The 16,950-nt window shown below is 66.4% G+C and overlaps 1 protein-coding gene across 1 annotated transcript in view; it reads left to right on the forward strand.

The window, feature by feature from the left end:
• The first annotated feature begins 440 nt into the window (after window positions 1–440).
• Window positions 441–16,950, forward strand: part of LOC132493331 (mucin-5B-like) — a 34,081-nt gene continuing 17,571 nt past the window's right edge. Inside the window, 30 exon segments of the mRNA XM_060103724.1 lie at window positions 441–576; window positions 1,142–1,195; window positions 1,639–1,782; window positions 2,097–2,358; window positions 2,463–2,577; window positions 2,699–2,789; window positions 3,010–3,116; window positions 5,018–5,092; window positions 5,390–5,500; window positions 5,601–5,670; window positions 6,045–6,182; window positions 6,544–6,708; window positions 7,077–7,171; window positions 8,147–8,273; window positions 8,501–8,756; window positions 9,237–9,289; window positions 9,410–9,510; window positions 9,635–9,786; window positions 10,317–10,455; window positions 10,575–10,688; window positions 11,594–11,773; window positions 12,479–12,718; window positions 13,625–13,781; window positions 14,096–14,224; window positions 14,414–14,561; window positions 14,675–14,718; window positions 14,793–14,990; window positions 15,219–16,169; window positions 16,260–16,712; window positions 16,715–16,950. Coding sequence (XP_059959707.1) covers window positions 441–576; window positions 1,142–1,195; window positions 1,639–1,782; window positions 2,097–2,358; window positions 2,463–2,577; window positions 2,699–2,789; window positions 3,010–3,116; window positions 5,018–5,092; window positions 5,390–5,500; window positions 5,601–5,670; window positions 6,045–6,182; window positions 6,544–6,708; window positions 7,077–7,171; window positions 8,147–8,273; window positions 8,501–8,756; window positions 9,237–9,289; window positions 9,410–9,510; window positions 9,635–9,786; window positions 10,317–10,455; window positions 10,575–10,688; window positions 11,594–11,773; window positions 12,479–12,718; window positions 13,625–13,781; window positions 14,096–14,224; window positions 14,414–14,561; window positions 14,675–14,718; window positions 14,793–14,990; window positions 15,219–16,169; window positions 16,260–16,712; window positions 16,715–16,950 — 5,241 coding nt within the window.

Below are 16,950 nucleotides of genomic sequence, written 5' to 3' on the forward strand. Positions count from 1 at the left end.
ATCTATCTCCTGCCTCAAATGGGTGTCCCCTGGGCTGGAGCCCCCTTATGGGTGGGTGAGGTTGGGCCCTGTGTGTGGGGGGGTTCCCATCAGGGGGATGTGCACCCAGACCGCAGCGTGATGGGGAGGTCAGCAGTGGGCACTTCCCTGGCCAAGCACTGGACCCAGGGTCACTGGGCGGTCACCTGGCCCAAGGAGGGTGTGCCATGTGAGCCTGTCCGTGTGAAACCCCTGATTTCTTGACCATGGGGTGGGTACAACAGCGGGCACATGCGGGAAGGGCCGCAGGTCTGGGGTCAGGGTGGACAGGGGAGCAGCCACGCTTCTGGGAAACGCAGTCCACTAGGGCCCTTAAGAGGAAAGAGAAATTCCAGGCCAGTCCCTGTGGTTCCCATGTCGGTGTCCCTGACGGGAAAGTCGCACAGGGAGTGGAGGCTGGCATGGTAGCTGCGGAGCCGAGCCCCAGCGCCCCCGGGGACGTGGGGACCCCTCTGGGGCTGCCCCTCCCACTCCCGAAGAGGCGCAGTCTTGGGCCGAGCATGGAGAACCCCACAGACGTGACGAAGGAATTTGGAGGTGCCAGCCCGAGAAAAGGGTGCCCCAGCCTGAGCCTGGGACAGAGGGGCCTGGAGGGGGGCACAGTCCTGTCCATCAAGATTGTGGGGGCACCTGGACACTGGAGGGCTGTGCCTGGTGGCGGGGGACACACAGGTGACCTGGGGACCCGTGCCAGCACCAGGGCCCCCAGGCCTCCCACCTGCCACGGCTGGTAGTTCTAAGGTGGAGCTGGCTCTGGTCTTGGGTTTCTGCTAAGTCACGCCCAGGAGCCTCCCCAGCCGTGTGTGTCCTTCTCCCCAACAAAGCCAGGCTTTGTCCTTCTCTGAGGGGTGTGTGGATGGGGCCAAACGCTCTCCCTGGGGTGACCTGGGGTCAGTGAGGCCAACAGCTTTTCCTGATTCCATTCTACCCTGAGCCACAGTGAGATGCGGTGCAGACGGGGAGGGCGGGTCAGCTCCCTGCCGAAGCTCCCATCCCGGCATCGGGTGCTGTTCTCATGGCCACCATCCTGCAGCCCTTGGAGACCAAGGGACAGGTGGCTGATGTCAGGCTTCTCATGGACTCCGGTTCCCTTTTCCCACAGAGACCCAGGGCAGCATGGAACAGAGCTGGGCGAGTCAGGAGGCTACCATGAACGGTGAGAGGGTGGACGGTGGTAGGAAGGGCCCCACACGGAGCCGGCAGGGGATCTGGGCAGGGGTGGGGGGTGGACCCTTTGCCACATTAGCTACGTATCACATAAAGACCCTCCCGGATCCCATCTGCCCACAGGACGGGACAGCAGAGGTGGCCTAAGAAAACAAAGGCACCGAGCAGACAGGCTCAAACGCTCACATGCACTCACACATGTGTGCACACACATGTTCACACACACACGTCTGTGCTTACATGAATGCCCACCCACTCACTCGCAGGTGTGGACACACTCACATGCTCACACACACACACACAACTGGGGAAACACACAGACCTGGGCAGGAGCGGGTCCTGGGCAGATAGGTAGGGTCCTGGAGGGGACAGCGTTAGTCCTGGGCTCCCTCGGCTGGGTCAGGGTTGGCCTGCGGCTCCCTGCTGCCCCAGGGCAGCCAGTGAGGAGGACGGGGGTCCTGGGAAGGGGTGTCCTGGCTGGTCCCTTCCCGGCCATGTTCGGGTGTAACCCGGCTCCCTCTGCAGCCCAGCGTGTGACCTTCATCCCACAAGTCACTGGCTTCCCCACCATGAGCTGTAAGTGGTCGCCGCCCACTGCCCACGGGGGCAGGGGTGTTTGCCAGCCTCAGGGGGTGGTCACAGACCTGGGGATAAAGCCGGGACAGAGTGGGCAGCCGGGAAGCTGGAGCTTGGCTGGAGCCGGGCCTTGGGCGTGGCTGGGAGCCATCCCTGTAGATGGTTCTGCTGGGGGCTGACCCGGGTGCTGGTGTCAGGGGAATGGGAGAATCCGGAGCAGAGGGGAGTGAGGAAGGGGGCGGCGGCTCCCCAGCCGGAAACCGGGGGCCTAGTCCGAGGGAAGGCTGCCCTCCCCCACCGCGCACTCCCCACAGCCCTGAACACGGCGCACCGCGGGCGGGTGTGCAGCACGTGGGGCGACTTCCACTACAAGACCTTCGACGGCGACGTCTTCCACTTCCCCGGGCTGTGCAACTACGTCTTCTCCACGCACTGCGGTGCCGCCTACGAGGACTTCAACCTCCAGCTCCGTCGCGGCCTGGTGGGCTCCAGGCCCACAGTCACCCACATCATCCTCAAGATGCAGGGGCTGGTGCTGGAGGTCTCCAATGGGTCCATCCTGGTCAACGGGAGGCGGTGAGCCTGCCCGGGCGTGGAGGGGCCAGGCTCCAGGGTGGGCTGGGCTCAGAGCTGGCGGGGAGGGCGCTGGACCCGTGGGAGCACCGAACTTTCTGCCCCAGGGAGAAGCTGCCCTACAGCCGCGCCGGCCTCCTGGTGGAGGAGAGCAGTGCCTATGTCAAGGTCAACATCCGGCTGATGCTGACCTTCATGTGGAACGGAGAGGACAGCGCCCTGGTGAGGCTGCCCACCCCGACGCCCTCCCCACCCAGGGGGAGCCCTGCGGGAGCTGGGTGGATGGGGGCTGGGGGCCCTGCCGGGCCCGCAGAAGCTGGAGCTGCCCCTCCCCCGCCCCCAGCTGGAGCTGGACCCCAGGTATGCCAACCAGACCTGCGGCCTGTGCGGAGACTTCAACGGGCTCCCGGCCATTAACGAGTTCCATGCCCACAGTGAGTGCACAGCAGGTGGCCGAGCCCAGGCTGTACGGTCCCAGGGAGGCTGGGGGCGCAGGGTGGGGGCCTCGCCGGGGCGCTGGGCAGGGAGCAAATCGGGGGGTGGCAACGCTTCCAGTGATGCCCCAGAGGGAAGCTTCGGGGGTCCTGAGCATGGGCGGGAGCTCTGCCCCCAGCGCCCCTCCGGGCCCCTGCATGGAGTGCCTCCTCTCTGCAGATGCCAGGCTGACCCCTCTACAGTTTGGGAACCTGCAGAAGCTGGACGGGCCCACGGAGCAGTGCCAGGACCCCCTGCCCTCCCCAGCTGACAACTGCACAGATGGGGTGAGTGCCTGCCCGCAGCCCCTGCAAATACTTGCCCCCCCAAACACAGTCTCACCAAGAGGGGGGCACTCAGGAAGCCCAGAGCAAAAGCCCCTCCGATGCGCTGGGAGGACCCCACCTTTGGAAGTGGCCTAGCAGCTCCAGGATCCCCAAAACCAGCAGAATCCGCGAGCCTTAAATGAGGACCTGAAGCTAGTCAGGGGTGGGGGCTAAACAAGGGGGACGGTCATCGGCAGGTCGGCACTGACCCTGCCGGGGCTGACGGTGGGCGCCTCCGCCTCCCCCTTCTCTGAGCCGCCTCCAGCATGGGGTCTGCACCCGTCCTGGGCACGCGCACCGTGGGCAGGTGTGTCCTGGAGCCCGGGGTGGGCGCAGGGAGTCCAGGGTCGTGGGTCACCAAGCAGAGCTCTGCACAGAGCAGTAGCAAGCTCTCAGTAGTTGAGCAGAAGGATGGGTGGGTGGGTGGATGGCTGGCTGGCTGGCTGGAGGGATGGATGGATGGATATGTGGATGGACAGATGGACAGAGGAATGGAAGGATAGATGGGTGGATGGAGGGAGGGAGGGATGAGAAGATGGATGCGTGACGGATGACGGGCAAGCAGGTGGCTGGCTGGCTGGAACCTCAGGGGAAGGGGGCTTCCTGGCCTGGGGAAAGGTTGCAGGGTTGGGGTCCCCACTGATACCGCACAGAGGACAGAGCGTCCAGCCTCTGTCTCACCAGGAGGACATCTGTCGCCACACCCTGCTGGGCCCAGCCTTTGCTCCGTGCCACAGGCTGGTGGATGCCGAGGTGTACGTGGCCACCTGCACCCAGGACCTGTGCCGCTGCCCCACCTGCCCATGTGCCACCTTCGCGGAGTACTCTCGCCAGTGTGCCCACGCTGGGGGACAGCCGCAGAGCTGGAGGGGCCCCGACCTCTGCCGTGAGTGCCCCCATGCACTGGGGAGGAGCCCAAGGCCCTGCACCCACACCGGGTCCCTGGGGAGAGTGTGAGGGAGGTGACCCTCAGGCAGGACACCTGGCACCTGGCTGGGGATCCGGGCAGGTGGAGCCCCTCGGGAGGCCCACGGCAAGAGGATGGGCAGGAGATCAGAGGGGAATATGAAAGGCCTGCGGGCCCCCGGGGACCCAGAGGGAGGACCTGGCTTGGGCGCACTGAGCCAGGCTCACCCCTGAACCCAGGTGGGGGCGGGGGCGCTGCCCTCGGAGGCTCGGGGCCCCACGCTCCTCTCCCCTCCCGCCTCACTCAGAAGATGGCTAGACGGGGCAAGAGGCGCCCCTTTGGGGACCCCTGGTGGCACACGGAAGGCGGGAGCAGGGTGGCTTCCTGGGGCCAAGCCCTGTGTCCTCCTCCCCACAGCCCAGACGTGTCCCCTGAACATGCAATACCAGGAGTGCGGCTCACCCTGCGTGGACACCTGCTCCAACCCTGAGCGCTCCCAGCTCTGCGAGGACCACTGCGTCGACGGCTGCTTCTGCCCCCCAGGCAGGTCCTCGGGGCCCTTGGGGACCGACCCCCACCTGGGCCTTTGCCCCCATCTGGTCACTGTGTTTCCAACGTTTGAGCCCAGCCTCCGCTGACTGCTTGTGTCCCCCCACCCCGCTGCTCCCCAGGTACGGTGCTGGACGACGTCACCCACTCGGGCTGCCTGCCCCTGCGGCAGTGCCCCTGTACGCACGGCGGCCGCCCCTACGCCCCGGGGGCCTCCTTCAACACCAGCTGCAGCTCCTGGTAGGTCCCCCGGCCGGCCCTGCCCCTGCCCTGCCCCTGCCCCACATGGGGCTCACCTACCCCTCACCATGGCCCCTCTGTCACGGCCACCCCCCCACCCAGCACCTGCTCAGGGGGACTATGGCAGTGCCAGGACCTCCCGTGCCCGGGCACCTGCTCCGTCCAGGGCGGGTCCCACATCTCCACCTATGATGAGAAACTCTACGACGTGCACGGGGACTGCAGCTATGTCCTAACCAAGGTGAGCCCCGCCTGCTGGGCCCTCCCGGGACCCTCCGTCCTCCTCCGCCCCAGGAAGGGTTCCATGACGGCCATCCGAGCGGTGAAGTCCCCTGGGGTTCCATTCTGAGAGGAAGCTCACATTCATGGGGGCCAAGGGGCTCCCAGGTCTGGACAAGCTGCCCAGAGGTGACCAGGTGCCAGAGGCCCCCGACCCTGCAGGGGCTCCCTGGGCACAGGGCACCACACACACACAGCCCCTCCCTGCCCGGGTTGGGGGCTGGCCGACCCAGGACACGGGCGGGCTCTGTCCCGTCAGATATGTGCAGGCAACGCCCTCACCGTGCTGGCCGAGCTGCGGAAATGCGGCCTGACGGACAACGAGAACTGCCTCAGAACAGTGATGCTGAGCTTGAACGGAGGGGACACGGTGAGGGCCCAGCTGCGAGGGGGCGGTGGCAGCGGTCCTCTGCGGGCTGGCCGGCCGGGCTCCACCCCACGCTGACCGCGGCCCCGCCTCCTCTCGCCAGACCATCCAGATCCAGGCCAAAGGCGGGGTGTTCGTGAACTCCATCTACACGCAGCTGCCCGTGTCAGTGGGTATGTGGCCCCCAGGGAACGGGCCCTGCGGCGGCCAGGTGGGACCTCTAGGTGGCGGCACCGAGCCAGCAGGGTCCCTCACTAGTTCTTTGTAGCCTTGGGAGTCCCGGAAAGGCCCAGGGCTGGGTTCCCACCTGCAAGGTGGGGCTGTCACGGGCCTCATCTGTGACTCTGGGGGGACCCGTGTGGCGCACACTCGGTGCCTGGCCTCATGGTAGCGTCAGTGGTCACGGCCCAAGCACACATGTGAATTCCCGCCCAGCTCCCGGGCCCTGGAGGGGCGGCCGGGGTTCCTGCCGGGCAGCCCCCGGAGCCCTCGGCTCAGGCTCGGCTGGTCAGCACGGCGGCCTCTGACCGTCCCCCCCAACCCGCAGCCAACATCACCGTCTTCAGGCCGTCATCCTTCTTCATCCTGGTGCAGACGGGCCTCGGGCTGCAGCTGCAGGTGCAGCTGGTGCCCCTCATGCAGGTGTTCCTCAGGCTGGACCCCTCCTACCAGGGCCAGATGTGTGGTGAGGCCAGCGGTGGGCTTGGGGGGCCGGGGGCGGGGCAGTGGGGGGGGGGAGCGGGGGCTGGGCAGTCAGGCCAGAGGTGGGGACTGGGGAGTCAGCAGCTCCCCGGGCGCAACAGGGACCCCGGCACGGGAAGGCGGCCCGGGAGGATGGAGAGCAGGGCACGCTGCCCTCACAGCGGGCTTCATGTGGGGGCTGCCCGCCCCCACACCAGGGCTCATCTGCAGATGGTTTTGGAACCAACATCCTGGGATGGGGCTCTCCGGCAGGGCCACGGTGTGGTGGTGCCTGTAGGACCCGCAGGCGCCTGGGAGCCTGGGCTGAGCTGGGCGGCCCGCTGATGCCCAACCCCCGCCCCCAGGCCTGTGCGGGAACTTCAACCAGAACCAGGCCGACGACTTCCGGACCATCAGCGGCGTGGTGGAGGGCACGGCCGCCGCCTTCGCCAACACCTGGAAGACCCAGGCCGCCTGCCCCAACGTCAAGAACAGCTTTGAGGACCCCTGCTCCCTCAGCGTGGAGAATGGTACCCCCAGCCTGGGGGTGGGGGGGGCCTCGGGTTACCCTGCGGCCGGGCCTGGGAGCTGCCCGTCTGTCTCACCTGGGCTCCGGGGCAGCCGGGGCTGGGGGTGAGCAGGGCGGGGTGCGGGGTCACCGACAGGCTGCAGGCCCGCCCCCGGGGAGGCACCCGTTGCCCTGTGAGCAGGGCCCACGTGGCGTGGCTGGCGAGCCCCCAGTCCCAGTTCGGTTTCCTCAGCGGAGGGGCCCCCACAGGGCCTGCATATGCCGAGCGGAGGCTGGGAGGGTGGGCAGGTGCAGGGGAGGAGGTGTGGGAGGAACGCCAGTGACCGCTGAGCTGTGCCCACGACGGTCCGCCGTGCCTGCCCTCCCCAGAGAACTACGCCAAGCACTGGTGCTCCCTGCTGACCGACCCTGCCGGGGCCTTCTCGTCCTGCCACTCTGTCATCAACCCTGGGCCCTTCCACTCGGTGAGACCTCCGGCCAGCCCCTGGGTGGGGTGGGGTGCTGGGGGCAGGACATGCCCCGCTCCAGGCTCCCTCTCTCAGCACCGCCCTCACCTCCGTGGCCGAGGGTCATCCCACTCTAGGGACATGGCCACTGCTGGTGTGTTCGTTGCCTGGGGTGGCCGTAACAAAGGGCCACAGACTGGGGGTGCTGACAGCTGGAAGCATCTACCCACTGCCCAGGTCCTGGAGCCAGAAGGTTAAAATCACAGTGCTGGCAGGGTCCCCAGGGGGTCCTTCCTGCCTCTCCAGCTTCTGGGGGCCACGAGGCTGCATCACCCCAGCCTCTGCCTCGTGGCCTCCTCCTTGCATGTCTGGGTCCAAAGCTCTTCCATAAGGACACCAGGTGTGTTGGTCCAGGCCCACCCTAATGACTTCACCCTAACTTCGTCACATCTGTAAAGACCCCGTTCCCAACAGGGCCATGTTCACAGGCCCTGGGGTCCTGACATGGACACATCCTTTGGGGGGACACAGCTCGACCCGACAGTTGGCTCACAGGCCGCTTCTCTGGAAGCCAAAGCCCTAACACGCATGTGACTCCAGCCCCTGGGAGTGCGTGTCCACAGCTGGAAGACGCAGGCCCGCTTTGGGGGCTGCACCCCCTGCCAGCACCCTCCCATCCAACTCACCTCCAGACATCTCCTGCCTTCAGTCTCCCCCCACATGCAGCTCAGCCCGTGACGGATCTAGAACTCAAGCTGGTCCTGGTCCCACAGAGACCCCTCCCTTGGACCCTGTCCGCAGCCTGGCCTGGCCTCTCCAATCCCTCAGAGCAGCATGTTCCCGCCCGCCCCCCCACCGTGGCCTTACACCAAGTTCCCCGCGGGAGGCCCCGCTGCCCTGTCTCCCGGCCCAGACAGGGGTCCCAGGAAGGATGGACACAGAGAGAAGGGTCCCTGGTGGGCTGGGGTCCCTGACATCCCAATGCCCCCCCAGAACTGCATGTTTGACACGTGCAACTGTGAGAAGAGCGAGGACTGCATGTGCGCGGCCCTGTCCTCCTACGTGCGGGCCTGCGCCGCCCGGGGTGTGCTGCTCGGCGGCTGGCGGGACGGCGTGTGCAGTGAGTGTCCGCCAGCCGGCTTGACGGGCCGCGGGGTGGGGATGTGGGGGGACCGGAGACCCTGGGGCGCATGCCACCACCTGTCCTCAGCGAGAGCCTTAGGCCTCCCCACCCCATCCAGAGGGGAAGCCAAGTCTCGGGCCGCTCCAGCCCCAGCTCGGACGTGGTCAGGCGGGGCTGGACGGGCTGCCCGGCCACTGACCTGTATGTCACCTGCCGGCCCCCAGACAAGTACGTGAGCAGCTGCCCCAAGACCCAGATCTACGCCTATGTGGTGGACAGCTGCCAGCCCACCTGCCGCTCTCTAAGCCAGGCCGATGTCACCTGTGACGTGGCCTTCGTGCCTGTGGATGGCTGCACCTGCCCCTCGGGCACCTTCTTGGACGACACCGGTGCCTGCGTGCCTGCGGAGGCCTGCCCCTGCTACTCGCGTGGCTCCGTGCTGGCTCCAGGGGAGGTCCTGCACGACAACGGTGTGGTGTGGTAAGGGGCCCTCCCTGCTGTCACCCCCTCCCCGATGTCATGCCCCCCACCCCGCCTGCTCCACACACAAAGATCTCTGTGCCTCCCCCAGGGGACTTTAAAACACAGGGGACTCCCTGGGGAGGGAAGTTCAGCCCCGTGCACCCCTTAGCCCTTCTGAGAGGGACCCCTCTGGCCCGGGAAGGTGTTCCGTGGGTCTGGGGCCCGTAGCGGGCACGGTGTGTGCCCTGGAGGGCCCACCTGCGTGCACCCCTGTCCTGGCCTCCCCCATCCCCTCCCGCCCGACTCCAGGTACCTTCCCGGCACCTCCGCTCATTCACTCAGTGCGTTCACGGGGATCTGGGGCCCTCACCGCACCCCGGAGCAGGCGCCTCCCTCCCCTCATGACAAGGCCCGGGGGCCCAGCCGGCCGAGATCTGGGTGAGGCCTGTGGGGCAGCGGGCAGCTGCCCAGACCAGCCATTGTTCTCATCTCTTGTAGTTCATGTGCGAGCGGGAAGCTGAGCTGCCTGGGAGCCGTGGAGCGGAGCACAGGTTCTACCCCCCACCCCGCCCCGGGCCTCCCCCACTCAGGGCCCCGCGCCACCCCCCGACAACCAAGGGGAGGGGCTGCTGCTGGGCCGGGCGGCCCACCCAGCGTGGTCTCCTCCTCAGGGTGCGTGGCCCCCATGCTGTTCCTGGACTGTAAAAACGCCTCCGCGGACACGCCCGGGGCCGAGTGTGTGCGGAGCTGCCACGTGCTGGGTGTGGACTGTGTGAGTCAGCTGGGAGGGCACGGCAGCGCTGCCCGGGCCCGGGGGTGGGGGGCAGCGTCCCCTGCCCCTTGGTGTCCCCGAGCCGAGCCGGACAAGCCGCTGATGGGCATCTGCCTGTCCACAGTTCAGCACGCACTGTGTGTCGGGCTGCGTCTGCCCAGCGGGGCTGTTGGCCGATGGGAGCGGGGGCTGTGTGGCCGAGGACGACTGCCCCTGCCTGCACAACGAGGCCGCCTACAAGCCTGGGGAGACCATCAGGGTCGACTGTAACACCTGGTGTGTGGAGGGGCCGCGGAGGGGGCGGTGTGGGCGGAGGCCACGGGGACAGCGGCCCGAGCGGGCCTCGGCCAGGATGTCCTTGGCAGGAGGCGGGAGAGGAGCTGAGGCCTGGAAAGCCCCGGGTGGCCCGTTCGTCCTCTGGAAGGTGCCCAGGGACTGGCCTTCTCTGCCCAGCAGACAGCAGGGCCAGTTGAAGCTGCCCCCAGGGCCATGGGCCCTGCACCCCAGGCGCCAAGGGTTAGGGGAGCCTGCAGACAGGAGCCCAACCCAGGGGTAGGGTGTCGGATGCCGTGTGCCCCGAGCTCCCTGCTCCGTTTAACCCCTCCAGCCTGGGGAGGGGCACCACCGCGTTCCTGTTTTATGGAAGAGGCACTGTGTCCTCGACCTTGTCACAGTCGTGACGGGCTCTGCCGCGGCTGCCTGGTGAGGTGGTCTCCTGGCCCGGCCCCCTGCAGCAGGGCATCACCTCCCCTCCCCTGCAGCACCTGCAGGGGCCTGAGCAGGGCATCACCTCCCTTCCCCTCCAGCACTTGCAGGGGCCGCAGGTGGGAGTGCAGCCGCCGGCCCTGCCTGGGCACCTGCGTGGCCTACGGGGACGGCCACTTCATCACCTTTGACGGCGAGCGCTACAGCTTTGAGGGGAGCTGTGAGTACACGCTGGCCCAGGTATGCGGCCCCCTCCCTCGGCCAGCACATGCTGGCCCCGGTACACGGCGCCTCACCCACCCCCCGGCCAGCGAGCTGGCGCTGGGGCCGTGACCACGTCCCTCTCCTCCCCTTCCCAGGACTACTGTGCGGGCAACAATGTCAGCAACGGGAACTTCCGCATCGTCACCGAGAACGTCCCCTGCGGGACCACAGGCGTCACCTGCTCCAAGGCCATCAAGATCTTCCTGGAGGTGGGGGCACCTGGGAACCGTCTTCCTCCCTCTGCAGCCCTGTTGGAGCCCCAGCCAGGGCCCCTGGACCTCCAGCTGTGGCCTCGGGTCTCAGGGCCACAGTAACAGCCACATCCCAGGGACTTGCAACCCGAGAAATTAATTCTCTCATGGTTCTGAGGCCAGGCTCCCGCCACAGGCTCCTGGCGAGGGTCCTTCCTGCCTTATCCAGATTCTGGGGGCTCCTGGCTTGTGGCCGTGTCCTCCCCGGTCTCTGCTCTGTCCTCACACAGCCCCTTCTCTGTGTTCTTTTCCCCTGTCTGACCTGGTAGCAACCCCCGTCCCTGGATCTGGGCCCTCCCTAAATCCACGATGGTCTCACCTCCAGATCCTTCACTTCATCACAGCTGCAAAGACCCTTTTTCCAAATCAGGGCACATTCGCAGATTCTGGGGGTTAGAACTCGACGTGTCTTTTTGGGGGGCCTTCATTCAGCCCCCCACACCTGGGGTGACCACTTCTAGCAGAGGGTGGTCAGAGTTCACAGTGCAGAGAGCAGGGCTGCTGACTGGGGGCCATTTCCCACCCGCCCCAAAGGTGGGGAGAGGTGTGAGGAAGGCAGCAGAAGAGTGGGGTGCAGGCCCGAGATGGGGCTGGATGGTCTCCTGCAGCTCCTGTGCCCTCTGCCCAACTCTGCTTGCCCACAGCTCCCAACTTCCCACACAGCCTCTGCGGGCTCCCAGCCTCTCACCTCAAGTTTGCAGACAGTGTCAGGAGTCCGGCTCATTCCTAATGCCAGCCCCATGCATTGGGCCCCTGAGCACCCACAGAGTCCCTGTCCTGGGCCACGGGGGGAAGGGGGCTCCGGCCCCAAAGCTGGCCCCTCAGCTGCCTGCAGCCGCCGCCTCCCCTGTGCCCCTCTGCAGAACTATGAGCTGATCCTCCACGAGGGTTCCTACAAGGTGGTGCAGAGGGGGCCAGGTGGAGACCTGCCCTTCAAGATCCGTTACATGGGCATCTACCTGGCCGTCGAGACCCGCAGTGGCATGGTCGTGTCCTGGGACCGGAAGACCAGCGTGTTTATTCGGCTGCACCAGGAGTACAAGGTGGGGGTGGGCAGGCTGCGGGACCCCCTTGGGGAGGGACAGAGCTCTTACTCCTAGACCTGGCCCGGCAGTGCAATCTGGCAGCTGACGGACTGCTGAGGGCTGGGGAGGCCGTGCACCATGTCCGGTTCCCGAAGGGGCAACATGTTGAGACCAAACTGACCAGTGGGCATGTCAGTCCTGTGGGCATGTCAGTCCTGTGGGTGTGTCAGTCCTGGTTGGAAAGCGCTCTTGCTCCCTGGTCTCTGAACTCCGCTGTTCCATGCCCGCTGGGCTAAGGTTCTATAGGGGAGCAGGTGCCTGCCTGCCTGTCTGCCTGGTTTTCTGTCCACCTGTCCACCTGCCCACCTACCTGTCCACCTGCCCACCAGCCTGCCTGCCTGTCCATCTGCCCCACTGTCCACCTGCCCACCTGCCTGCCCACCTGTTTACCTGTCCACCTGCCCACCTGCCTGTCCACTTGCTTACCTTTCTACCTGTCTACTTGCCCACGTATCGGCCTGTCCACCTGCCTATCCACCTGCCCACCTGCCTTCATGCCCACTGCAGGACCCCTTGTGCACCCTCCCTTCCTGGAAGTTCACTGGGTGCTGCCTGGGGGAATAGGGTGGCCTGCAGTCACGCCTCCCAGGCCAGGCTCTGTGCTGCTCCCTCAGGCCACCCCATGCAGCCCCATCCTGTGCCCATCTCTGCATCCATCTGCAGGGGAGGGTCTGCGGGCTGTGCGGGAACTTTGACGACAACGCCCTCAACGACTTCACCACGCGGAGCCAGTCCGTGGTGGGCGACGTGCTGGAGTTCGGCAACAGCTGGAAATTCTCCCCGTCCTGCCCGGACGCCCAGGCCCCCAAGGACCCCTGCACCGCCAACCCGTACCGCAAGTCCTGGGCCCAGAAGCAGTGCAGCATCATCAACAGCGTCACCTTCAGCGCCTGCCGTTCTCAGGTGGGCCAAGGGGCTGCTGGGGCTGCCTCCTTCCCTCCTGGTGGGGCCTGGGTCTGGCCCAGGCTGGTCCTCTGAAGATGGCCTGGACCCTGACCGTTGTACACGGCACACTGTGTGGACCTCCCACCAGGCAGGTGCCCATTCCCCAGTCCTGCTCTGTTTTCCCTGATGGCACTCAGCCTCATCCCCTGGAAACGGGGCTGTGAGCCACCCAGGAAGGACCTCAATGTCACCTCCCGGTCCTCCCCCACATTCCCTGAGCCGCCAGCCCCCAGCACGGACAGAAACCTCAGGGGGCCTCCAGCCCAGCCGGGCCCCACGGAAGCGGAGGATCGCCACGGCCTAAGAGCCTTCCCCGAAGCCCTTCCTGCTACTGAACAAGGACCGCAGGGCCCACTCACCGACTCGGTCTCGTGACCCGGGACTCGCGGGTGCCGAGCAGGCGGCGTAGTGGGACTGGTCCGCAGCTGACGCTGGCCAGTCTGCGTGAGGCCTCGCGTCCCGCCGGGCTCGCAGCCCCCGCCCGCACCCCAGGTGCCCTGCCCGCTGGCTCAGAAAGTCCTCTGTGAACCTGACACAGCAGTCTGCACCTCGGATGGTGCCGCCCGTGGTGGCAGCTGCGCGACACGGTTGCCCTGGGCTCTGCCATCTGGGAGGGAGGAGCGGGGGGCACCCCGTGACCCTGAGGAGACAGCACCTCGTTTGTCAGGACAGGTCACAGCACGGTCACGGGGGGGCTGGCCTACAGCTAAGTGAGGTGGCCGGGCAGAGGTGAGGGAGGAGTGGCAGGGGTGGGTGCCCAGGTGGGCGCGTCGCAGATGGCAGATGGGGGTCTGCCGTGCAAATGGGGAGCCGGCTGCCCAGGGGCCGGCTTCTTCTCGCTGAGCAGACACCTCCCCCACCCAGGTCGACTCCACCAGGTACTACGAGGCCTGCGTGAGCGACGCGTGCGCCTGTGACTCGGGGGGCGACTGCGAGTGCTTCTGCACGGCCGTGGCCGCCTACGCCCAGGCCTGCCGCGAAGTGGGCGTGTGCGTGTCCTGGCGGACCCCGGACATCTGCCGTGAGTCGGGATCTGGCCATGGTGGCGGCGTGAGGTGCAGCTGCACCAGCTCTGGGGCCTGACGGGCACGCATGCACACGTAAGGACACGTGACCCGTGTGTACTACACGCATGTGCTCACATTCGTGTGCGTACAAACCAGACAGACAGGTAGCCCCCAAATGGGATGGCTCAGCGGGGGACAGGAGTTCTGAGAGCAGGGCTGAGAAATGAAACTGGAATTCGGGGGGCCAGGCCCTGAGACCCCTCGGATCTGGGAGGAGTCAGGTGATGGGGCCTGGCGGGCGCCCACAGCCTCTCTCCCCCTTGCTCAGCCCTGTTCTGTGACTACTACAACCCCCACGGGGAGTGTGAATGGCATTACCAGCCCTGCGGGGCCCCCTGCCTGAGGACCTGCCGGAACCCCAGCGGCCACTGCCTGATGGACCTGCCAGGCCTGGAAGGTGAGGGCAGGCTGTTCGGGGGAGGCCACGCCTCATCACCGCAGCACAGCGTGCAGGCAACGGGGCAAGGGAGCTCCTGCCTCCCCATGCCCACCCTCGGGACAGGGGGACAGAGACGGGTGGCGGCCGGGGCAGTCCCACCACCCGGCCTGAGAGGGGAGTCTTCTCCCTGCCCTGTGCCCGCCCCAGGCTGCTACCCAAAGTGCCCGCCCAGCAAGCCGTTCTTCAATGAGGACCAGATGAAGTGCGTGGCCCAGTGTGGGGGCTGCTACGATGAGAATGGAAACTACTATGATGCCGGCACCAGGGTCCCCACGGCAGAGAACTGCCAGAGCTGGTGAGCCAGTGGTGGAGCGGGGTTGGGGTCTAGGAGGACATGAAGCGGTGCCGGGTGGGCACAGTAAGGCCTGGGCCCTGCTGGCCCTCAGCTCTTCTCTCTCCCCCTCCCAGCGACTGCACCTCCAGAGGCCTCCAGTGCACATACAGCCCCGCGGGTAAGCGGGGCCCTGTTGGTTTGAGGGCTGGGGGCTGGGGGCTCTGAATGAGCCCCGTACCTGTCCGTCTCCAGCCTGTACGTGCACCTACGAGGGCAGAACCTATGCCTACGGGGACGTCATCTACAACACGACCGATGGGCTGGGCGCCTGCCTGATTGCCATCTGCAGAGACAATGGAACCGTCATCCGAAAGGCCGAGGAGTGTCCCGGAACCCCATCCACAACGCCCTTCACCTTCACCAGCACTGCGGTTCCGCCCTCCACCACAGGTAAGCCTGGCAGACACACCACTGGTCCTGCCTCACTCACCAGAGCCCCTGACCCGGGTGATGGTCTGGGTGCCAAGAGAGAGCCCAGTGGGCACCTGGTACAGGTGTCCTGGGTGCAAAGGATGGCCCGGGGCCAACGCTGGGGCAAGGGGACATGAGTCACTCCTCTGGGCGTGGCTGGCGAGGATGCAGAGGAGGCTGATGGGGACCCCGGCACTCCACCCACAGGCTCGGTCGCCACACCCTCCACCGTGTGCGTGCAGGAGCACTGCCGCTGGTCCAACTGGTATGACAGTGGACGTCCAGAGCTGGGCATGGAAGGGGGAGACTTCGAGACCTTTAAGAACCTGAGGCAGAGGGGCTACCAGTTCTGCCCGGCCCCAGCGCATGTCGAGTGCCGGGCCCAGCAGTTCCCGGATATGCCTTTGGAGAAGCTGGGCCAGAAGGTGGAGTGTGGCCAGGCCCGCGGGCTGACCTGCCTCAACAGCGAGCAGAACCCCCCGCTCTGCCACAACTACGAGCTGAGGGTCCTCTGCTGTGACTACGTGCCCTGCAGCACCAGCCCGGTCCTGGGCACCAGCCAGCAGCCATCCTCCCAGCCCCTGCCCACCTTCACCCAGACCACACTCACCAGAGGAACCACCCTCCTGTCCACGCCAGCCTCCACCTCACAGACCCCATCCACCAAGTCCACCTCAACCGTGACCCGAGTGGGCAGCAGCTCTGTGGTCCCAGCCACCAGCACCTGTGAGCCCCGCTGTCAGTGGACAGAGTGGTTTGACGAGGACTACCCCAAGTCCGAGGAGGCCGGGGGGGACGTCGAGTCCTACGACAAGATCAGGCGTGCGGGAGGGGCCGTGTGCGAGCAGCCCCAGGGCATAGAGTGCCAGGCCGAAAACTTCCCCAACGTGAGGCTGGAGGAGCTGAATCAGCACGTGCACTGTGACGTCAGCTTCGGCCTGGTCTGCAGGAACGACGAGCAGGTGGGCCTGTTCAAGATGTGCTACAACTACAAAATCCGCGTGCTGTGCTGTGGGTACAGCCACTGCGGGGAGCCGACGTCCTCCACCGCCACGGCCACCACCTCCACTGCTACAGCCACTACGGCCACCACCTCCACTGCCACAGCCACCACTGCCATCACATCCACTGCCACAGCCACCATTCCCACCTCTACAGGTCCCACGGCCACTGCATCCACTGCCACAGCCCCCACTTCCACTGTATCCACTGCCACAGCCCCCACGGCCACCGCATCCACTGCCACAGCCCCCACTGCCACAACCTCCACTGCCACAGCCCCCACTGCCACCACCTCCACTGCCACAGCCACCATTCCCACCTCTACAGCCCCCACTGCCACCACTTCCACTGCCACAGCCCCCACTGCCACCGCATCCACTGCCACAGCCCCCACTGCCACCGCATCCACTGCTACAGCCACCACTGTGGCCACCTCTACAGCCCCCACTGCCACCACATCCACTGCCACAGCCACCATTCCCACCTCTACAGGTCCCACTGCCACCACATCAACTGCCACAGCCCCCACGGCAACCACCTCCACTGCTACAGCCACCACTGTGGCCACCTCTACAGCCCCCACTGCCACCACTTCCACTGCCACAGCCCCCACTGCCATCATATCCACTGCCACAGCCACCATTCCCACCTCTACAGGTTCCACTTCCACTGCATCCACTGCCACAGCCCCCACTTCCACCGCATCCACTATCACCGCATCCACTGCTACAGTCACCACTGTGGCCACCTCTACAGCCCCCACTGCCACTGCATCCACTGCCATAGCCACCACGGCCACCACATCCACTGCGACAGCCCCAACTGCCATCACATCCACTGCCACAGCAACCATTCCCACCTCTACAGGTCCCAGTGCCACCACATCAACTGCCACAGCCCCCACGGCAACCACCTCCACTGCTACAGCCACCACTGT

The sequence above is a fragment of the Mesoplodon densirostris genome, chromosome 7, assembly GCF_025265405.1.
Source record: "Mesoplodon densirostris isolate mMesDen1 chromosome 7, mMesDen1 primary haplotype, whole genome shotgun sequence".
In the NCBI taxonomy this organism is placed as follows: domain Eukaryota; kingdom Metazoa; phylum Chordata; class Mammalia; order Artiodactyla; family Ziphiidae; genus Mesoplodon; species Mesoplodon densirostris.